This window comes from Bombus huntii, chromosome 10, assembly GCF_024542735.1.
Source record: "Bombus huntii isolate Logan2020A chromosome 10, iyBomHunt1.1, whole genome shotgun sequence".
Taxonomy (NCBI): domain Eukaryota; kingdom Metazoa; phylum Arthropoda; class Insecta; order Hymenoptera; family Apidae; genus Bombus; species Bombus huntii.
Genome location: NC_066247.1, coordinates 13,227,929 through 13,237,374, shown reverse-complemented (window position 1 = coordinate 13,237,374; position 9,446 = coordinate 13,227,929). Strand labels below are relative to the sequence as shown.

Here is a 9,446-nt window from a genome sequence, read left to right as displayed (position 1 = left end):
CCGCGTAAGTCAGTGTATCGTTATTTCTTCTTTTACTTCGTCAAATTCTTTGAACTTTTGCATCTTTTTTCTTTATCTATCTCGTGCATCTTTTACACACCTAGAAAGTAAGCTTTAAAATAACTAAAACAAACCTCTGACACGCCCATGTAGCACACTAAGCATTCAGCTTTATTTCCTTAAAATTTGTTTGATTTTTGTTTCAGCTCGTTCGCGAATGTATCATAAAGAAGAAGCATCGTTTATTTAAAATTGGACACGATGAGAGCGCGAGACTCGATCGTGTACACTCCAGTGTCTCTCGGACCGGATACAGATGACGAGGAAACGCTGGTTAACGCGGAAGTCTACAACAATGGTGAGTTTTTATCAAAATGTTTCATACGTGTCTGCTTTCTTTAGTTAAGATAATCTTATCTTACATTCTTTTTAGTTTTCAATATACGTGAATATAGTCGAAGTTCTTCGTATCTTTTAAGCAGAGTTATATTTAGATTGCGGATGTTTATGCATTTCTGAAGTTACAAAAATGTACATGGCAAAGTATACATAGTATTATAAATATAATATTTTATGGGTGAATGAAATCTACGATTAAATCTAATTCCTTTCCTTTAATTTATGAAAACATGAGTTTGTATAAACATCCAGCATAATTACCTATATCATAGACTGTATAAAGTCTGTTACGAAATAATCACTGAATATTTTAAGTTGCACAAAGAAAAATATGATAGCAGAAAAATAATAAAACTAAAAATGGCAGATACGAGTTTTTAATGAAGCAGGAGCTTATATTTCGTAAAACGTTTATGAAATGCATCGGTAGAATAATCGATATTTTTACCAACGATCGGTAAGCGAAATCCTCGAATATCTCGGTAGAGTTCTTTATGATATAACGAGGGGAGGTTAGTGGCCTCCTCGAACATGCTTATGCAGCGAATCTCATTAACACAGACAAAAGAATCCTCTTATCTAGACTGCGATGTTTAACGTTGCCTGATGGTGTTTAGTAGCGTTTTACGACAAATTTTTATGCGTTCCGGTTCATCTCGCATCATGAATCAATCGGTAACATTGAATGCCGTGTATCTCCGTAAACAATTCGAGTTTGTCATACTCGATGATTACTTGTATCAAATGAAAAATGGAATAAAAATTGAACATTCGTCTCATCAACACCGATAAAACGATTCTCTTATTCAATTTCCGATGTTTCGTATTGTCTGATGATGTTTAAAAGCGTTTTACGACGAACTTTTACGCGTTTCGGTTCATCTCGCGTCATGAATCAATCGGTAACATTGAGTCGCGCGTATCTACGATTCGAGTTTACCATAGTCAACTTTATTTACGTCAAATGGAAAGTCGAATAAAAACTAAAGATTCATTACGTTGTGAATTAATCTCCATAATGTTCTTTTATTTAATTCTAAGTTAAACGAGAACCATTCCACCGAACGTGTTTTCCACTGATTGTGAATTTTTCCTTATCGTGTGCTTCCATGTAATCTTCATACGCGAAAATCAAAACGACAATGATAAAGAAAGAACGATTAAACCGATTAGAAAAAGGAGATTCGATACGTTTCAAGGTGTCGTTTCGTGTCACTCGGAACCACCACCATATAAAATGTAAGACACATTCCACGGCGTACCAGAATGCCGCTAACTAGATGGGACATTTTTCCTTATTAAAATTCCACGCTAACCGAACACGGATATTCCTGACCAAGTCAAGCCGGATGCGATTGGAAAACGAAGCGAGAGCGAAGACTCAACCGCTCTGAGTCAGAGCACACCTACACGACTTCCGAATTCGAACTTCGCGGTTATAATGCACGTAGGATAGACGGGGGCGTACCGCATGTACGCAATATACCAGAGAGCCAGACGCGTCAGCCTCCGTTTTTGGCAATTATAACACGTTCACCTGAAACAATATCGTTTAATCGTCGATTCTTATCTTCTTCGAAACTCAAGAAATTAACACGAGCGCCAAACTCGAGTATCGAATAATCTGCCTCTTTCTCTGAAAACAAATTTCTTTGAATAGATAGAAATTGTTGGAGAAGGGATGACTCGATATTATATACCTAATATTATATACCTATATATATATACAGGGTGGTTGGTAACTGGTGATATAAGCGGAAAAGAGGTGATTCTACGCGAAAAAAGAAGTCGAAAATATAGAATAAAAATTTTTCGTTTCAGGCTTTGTTTTCGAGAAAATCGACTTTGAATTTTCTCTTGGTACGCGTGCACTTTATCGCGTCTCGTTATAACGGAAAATGGAAAAATTTAAAAAAAAAAAGAAAAAAATTAAAAAAAAGAAAAATTTTTATTCTATATTTTCGACTTCTTTTTTCGCGTAGAATCACCCCCTTTCGCTTGTACCACCAGTTACCAACCACCCTGTATATATATGACTATATAATAATAGCAAATCTATATGTTCTAGCAATGTGTGCGTTAATTAACGTTATCGAGAATGTATATCTCTCCGATATTATTTCAAGGATCTAAGATACCCGTTTCTATTTCTTAGACGACGTCGCGATTTTATCGCAATCGATGACACAGTGCTGTATTTACAGTAAATTAGTATCAATAGGCGTCGAAAGAGTATCTCTGGAATTATATACGTTTATTGTTGCCGCAGGAATATGTATCGTTTTGCGCTGATAATCGGTATTTGTCCGACGAGTTTGATAAGAGGCGTTAACGGAGTTATAGGTATAGACACCAGAAGCTGGTGCACACCCTAAGGAAAGATCGTCCGCGACTATTCAATACTCGTCGATAACCATTATCTGAAACTGGCGCCGTCTAGCGATCTTATTAATTTCACAATTTTATTATCGCCTTTTAGTAGAAAAGTAAGAAATGAAACGTTATAGCAAGAGGTAAAGAATCAAAGATACAGTAGCATTTTTCTATCATAGTTGCGTATCAACCTCTTGATCGAATTACGCTAATTGCAAGTATTCAAATGCTTATGGACGGTAGTGTACATACGCGAGAAGGAAGCATAAATTGGCTCTGTTAGATGAGTGCAAAAGGCCGAGTTTTACGATCGATTTCCTGCACGATGGAGAAAGTAACCGCACCAAGGCGCGAGGAAACGTCGGTTTAGTTTAATTACGATCCCACTGGCAGTTACAGCCGTGCTTTCTCTGTAGCGTCTTCCTCCCTCTTCGCGAGTACGAGTATATCTCGGCTCGTGCGTCACAATGTTCTTTTCACTGGTTATTGAGTAAAAGATTTCTTCTTCGTCTCTGGGTAATCCGAATCTGCACGGCATCCGGATGCAGATAAGAAGTTTAATAAACTTACTTCCTGACTCCTAAATGATCGTAATTTACCCATGCGATGGAGAGAATCCATCTGTTATCGTCAGGACAGAACATTTTTCGTGTTTTAATTTGAATAGTTGCGTGCAATTATTTGTACCGTCGATTGTTAAACTGATTGATCGTTAATGCGATGTTTCATTATTCTGAACAGTAGAACAAGAACTGTTTAATATCTCATATATCGCCATATCGTAAACTATCGCTTTAACAAATAACATGCAAAATTCGTCTCCCACTTAAGGGTTTAACCCACGATTTTCTCTCCTCGTGCTATCATCCTACTAGCTTCAGCCTCCATTGAATTAACTCGGAGATCGAGAACAGAAATGCATCATCGTCCTCTCGAACAATACGTATTCATACATACGTACATACATACTGTCTCCACGGTCGCACGACGTAATTCCCCAACGGACGCTTTCCACATCGTGGATCGTAACCGGTGGTTGCGTAAGCGATATAAATCGTATCGTGGCAGAAACGCGTGAAACAGGGCCGTGTTACTCAATGAACGAGATCTCAAAGAGCCGAAAACGAGACAAGCGGCTCGTGTATACGCCAAAGGCTCGTACAGACAGGTCCAGTTCAGTCAAGTGACGAGTATCCGTACTAATAAACCCTAGCCGAACGGTAAAATCTGATGAAACGGAACTAAACTACTCGACTGGATTTCAGTATCCACGCGGTAACATACTGAGTTACTTGCCACTCGACTAAATTACTAGCCGTGTCTGAGCGAAGCTTTAAGGGCGCGCGACAGTGGCGAACAATTTCGCGAGCAACGTTCGCGATTTGCGACAAGAATATCTTACCAATCGCGTATTATCTCGACCGATTTCATGCTGGACACGTAGCGGACGCATGCCACGTACGTATTGTGGCGGCATAAAACTCCGTGGGGCCGTGGCTTTCAGCGCCCTCGTCAGGTCCACGATCTCGAGCACGTAGAATCCCCTCGGCGAAAAAACGCCTAGGAGCGGCTTAGTGCGTGTAGAGCGATCGACTTCGAACGTGTACGAGTTGGAGAGATGGTAATCGCGTAGAATGATGGTCGTTCGTGACGTTGGTCGTCGTGGTGCACCGACGACCGCCGATCGTAACGAGCCGATCCCAGGGGTTTTTCTTTTTTCGTGGGAATCTACAGCGATACGCCTAGCATTTCGAGCTTACTGCATTTCTGTGGTAAACTGAGAACTCGTCGCGGAATAGGCAGGTTAAAGTTTTGATTTCGTGGTAAGCACGCAAAAATTTAAATCTAATCGTCGAATATAGGTGTGTTTAAATATACGCTGTAAATTTGTGGTAAAGATGGATTTTCATCTTATTTCGAGCTACGGAATTGAGCTTTGATTTCAATTGTACCAGGAATTTAGGACCACGGAATAGAACCAATATCGGAATTGTAGCCGGATTTGATATCGGCCAGAACCTTTTTAACTGTTTCACTGGCTCTTCGTAACTGTTTCACTCAGAAGCATTATATAGCAGTTATTAACAATTAGTTCTGGAACCTTCCCGACCCCCTGAGTTTAATGGTGGTTTTCGGTAGAAAAGTAATTTTGGAAGTTGATATAGTTGATATATGAAGTGGCTCGTGGGGTTAATCGGAAAGATTTCTCTTCTTCGTTAATTAGGTCGCCGCGAGCGCGACGAAAATCGTGAAAGTAACTTCATACTGTTTCAAGGCGAACGATATTTCGTCTCTTTCAAGCCAGAAGATCGCGCCTGGGTAAAATGGACTGTACGTATTGTACGTACGTAATGTATCGTAAACAATTTCGAGCACTTCTTCCTTTAGATCATAAAAGTCTGTAAAACCTTCAAACGTTAATTCTCAAATTGAAATATTTAATAGGGATGAAATGTCGCAATATCGAAGAAAGTTGTACCATCTAACAAGAATAACGTTGTAACATAAAATAAAGTCGTAATCTTTCGTCGAATAGTAAGCAATGGAATAGTAAGAATGGATGAACGATATCTTACTAGCTATCCTCGAAGCCTAAAGCGAACCGACAATATGTAAGTACATATATAATAAAGTCGCACTTAGAAAAGCAAACATATATAGTATAGTGGGCCCGATACACCTGGCACAATATTCGAGCAAGTTCATATAATTTAAAAGTTTCCCCATTAATTTGACATCGTTGAGTTGTGTTCCTTCGAGCAATATATAGTATAGTACTTAAAAACGCAGAACTACTTACGATCAATAACAATTATTTCGAAATCCTCGAAGAGTGTACCCATGCCTCGTCATCTACTCTTAACGAACATTCTTGGACGTCAGTGCCCTATGTTGCCGCGAGGTCGAGCGATTGTAAAATTTAATTAACGAGCAAGTGGACTATGACGAGTGTTCCGTAATGGATAGCCGCGGGGCCACTAATTATCTGAAAATTATATACCATTTGCACGGTTAATTCGCATCAATAGCGTTAACGTCTCGCCTCGATCCTCTCTTCGACTCTCGCTTTTCTACTTGTTACTCTTCGCGAACAGTTGCACCAATCTCGCCCCAGGCCGATCCAGCAGTGTATTGCCCAACCTGTGTTGTCGGTGCATTTATCGGTCGGTCCCTGTGTCTGTACCGACACCTCGTCGCGCGATAAAGCCACCATACACGTGTTGTAAAACGTAATCGAAACCGTTATTGTTATAGATCTTTCAACCGATACGAAACAGCGATCAATTTGCTCGGCAGCTTGTGCGTGACACGCTTCTGAATTTTTTACGCGCGCTGTACTGGCCCGATTTTTCTCTCCTCTGGTATTGCCCTCGTGACGCGTGTAACTCGCTGCAATTTCATTTTTATTCGCAATTCTCTAATTAAAATACATCGTGTCAGAAGTAAACAGCGAGTTCGGATACTGCTGAACGGTAGCATAAGCGCCTACGTGCGTGTAGAATGCATGTAGATCTAAAGTTACGATTAAAGATCAATTGGTGACCCTACTTAACTTTGCGTTATATTGCAAGCTTGCAGTATCGATTCCATCAAGTAGTATACTCGCGACCGATTGAGAGAACGAACCATTCGGCACAGCCGTAAGCTGGTACGTGCCGTACGTACCTAGATGTTATCGTTGGCAAAAAATCCGCAATTACGTCGAACGGTTTCTCGTTTAAACGAACAAGCAAACAGCAAAGGAAGGAACGCGTAATCCTGATAATCGTCGAACGAAAACTAGATCACTGGACTAAGCGTATGGACGAAACGTAATTGGCAGGAATTTCTTGCAAATTTCATGTTCCGCGCGGTGTTAATTAATTACACGGCAACTATTACTATCACCCCTCTTAATTGCATGGTAATTACCCGAGCTAATTTATACGAAAGGAATTCCTTTCGTAAGAACTGCCGTGAACCGAGCGGTGTAACACAACGCTTCCGAGGTTCGTTCGTTCTTTATCACGACATAGTTCAATAAACCTAGCAGTAACTTATTATCGTGGGAGTGATAGTTTCGCGTGGAACAATGATCGAGGACGAGTGAATATTTATGGAAAAGTATCGATAGCGAGCGATGAACGGTGAAGAGAATTTTTATGGAGGTTTGACATTCTTGGTGTCTCGCGGAGATTTGGACGCACGTGGCAGGAACGTGTTTTGTGCGTTTGAAATCTGTTATTATCTATCTCTATCTACCTTCATGAAATCTATTATCGAGAATTTACTAATAGTTATCAATACGTCGATGTTATCGTGATGATTTTAATGTATTTTATTTTAAATATAAATTTGTATCTAAATAAATAAACTAATTGAATGTTATTTCTAAATTCATGTTCAATCCGTGTGTCATTTTCTTCGATGCCGCTTCTAATATTCTTCCGAGAATGGTACCTGTACAAGGTATAAATATTGCCCACGATTTTATACAGAGAAACTAGCTGAAAGACGAAAATGAATAGATGCAAAAAATGTTCAATTAAAAATCACCTCGACAAATGCTAGAAAAAGTACTTCGCAACATCTTTGAGGATCAAAACTTTAGACAAATTCGCGCAACCGTACGAACAAGTACTGGTTCGCTACTTCGCTAGTACTCGCGTCTACTGGCTCACTCTTCCACGAGTGCACGTGCACACACGTGCCTATCCACATCCACGAACCGCCTGCTGAATGTGGCGTGATCGAAGTATATCGGGCCTTGAATGAAAGAAGGATTCGAACGACTGAATGAACCGAGGCATACAGCCGAGTGTATCGGACCAGCGTGCGTGGAAAGAGCGTCGTTGCGGCGTGTAGGAGCTGGCGTGGGCGAACGCACGCGTATCTGCGAGCGGTTTTTGCGTACGTTGCACGAATACACCGCAAGTTCGAGTATCTGCACGCTACACTGCCACGTCCTCCGGCTTTTCGTTACTCCGAGCAGTAAACTCGTCGAATAATTTACGCTTTTGGTGGTCTGTGGATACATTTTTTTAAGATCTTTCAACGCTGTAATTAATTCGAAATCGAGGCTGTTAAGTCGATATCTAATGGGAGATACAAAAAGTATACGCGTGTATGTCATACAAGCGACTGGAGGCAATCTGTCTCCGATCTGGAAGACAATAGGCGTATATCTGTGTTCTAAAACTGTATCGGTCGATTAAAATTCATTTGGTCATTGGAAATTGGTAACGTTTGGTATATGAAGATAATATCGAGATCTTGGAAATGACACGGATTTCTATGCAGGAAGTTTACAGTTTACATATATATATCAGTTGTTTATATATGACATACGATATAAAAATATACATCAATTTCATTTTCCAAGTAGATAAGAGTAGATCCTTATCATCTTCGACGACTCATCTTATCGCTATAGAACAAATACTCGACAGTCCTGTAAACATCCAGCTTCCACTCGATTTAAGACATCGTGTGCTGTCTGGATTCCTTGTCTCTTATAACCAAAAACTGTTCTCTGAAGTCGCCAAAAGTTAAACAGGGATCCGATGTCGATTGTAGATGCTTGACGCGCGTATCGCAGTCAGGGCCATTGAAAAGCGGGCACGCACTTCCTCGTGTATTGTGTTTCGGATGAGACTTGTCGGTAGAGCAGCCGTGAAAGTCTCATTTTCAAGGACCGATCAACGAACAAGTTTTCACGGGTTCGTGTACGAGGAACCAAAGTAAACTCGAAGAAACAAAGGCCAATTATTCTCCTGGTTACATCGTTTCGGTGCGTGTAAAATATTTTTACAAATTGATATTTATTGCATACCATCTGCAACATACAGCAACAATATGCAACAAAATGTCGCTTGTTGTTGCTTCAGTGAGAATCTTACGAGCAGTTCATGAGCGTTGTTGCGTGAAACTGGATCCGAGCGAGGGCATCTTCCACGAGTCTCTTCTCCTTAATTCGTTGCGACCGACGTGTATCGACGTTTACGCGATTGCACCCACGTGAAAGGTGCCATGCAGTGTAAATCGCGAGCAGACATGTTGGTCTCATGTAGTCGTAGCAGCATGCTTACGCTCGGGGACAAGCTTAATTCGTGTTCGCGTGTGCACGGCCGTTCGTTCATTCGACTTCATGAATGCAGCCCGCTGGAAAACCGGTGTCTCGTTTCCTTCTTCGTTCCTGCCCCTCCTCGCCGCTTTCTTGATTTCAACCGTGGACCACGATTACACGGACGCGCGAAATTACGCTCATACTCGTTCCATCGAATTCTATGTGTTCGAGTACGTCTGCGTTTGCGTTTGGCCTGTAGAAGTGGACACGTGGGCGGACTAGGTATCCGCGATATTGGTCTGCCGATTCGACGGTATGTATTTCACGAGGTCCTCGCGATAAGTGACCGTGTTCGATGCTGGTAGCCGCATTCGACGAGACTTTTTCATCTACGAATGTAGAAAACTATAGAAAACTACAGAAAAATATACAAGATATGTCAAGCATAACGAGATCAACCGACAATAAAGTTATTGCCTCTTTCACGATCGTAAAGAAACAGGGCTTCCCGACGTGATACGAGGATACTTTTATCGATCGTAACCTCGCATCGGAGGAGAGTTTAACGATCGTAGCCCGCGAGGGCCTAAATAAATTTGGCGCATCGTGTCACGTCGGTCGGACATGT

General features: G+C 41.0%; 1 protein-coding gene across 2 annotated transcripts in view; it reads left to right on the top strand.

Moving 5' to 3' along the window:
- The window catches only part of LOC126870428 (protein TANC2), a 48,481-nt gene that overhangs the window by 6,395 nt on the left and 32,640 nt on the right, over positions 1-9,446 (top strand). For both annotated transcript variants that reach the window (XM_050628137.1, XM_050628135.1), the window contains exon 2: positions 207-358. In XM_050628137.1, the coding sequence (XP_050484094.1) occupies positions 262-358 (97 nt within the window). In that variant the 5' untranslated portion in view covers positions 207-261. The remainder of the gene's footprint in view (positions 1-206; positions 359-9,446) is intronic.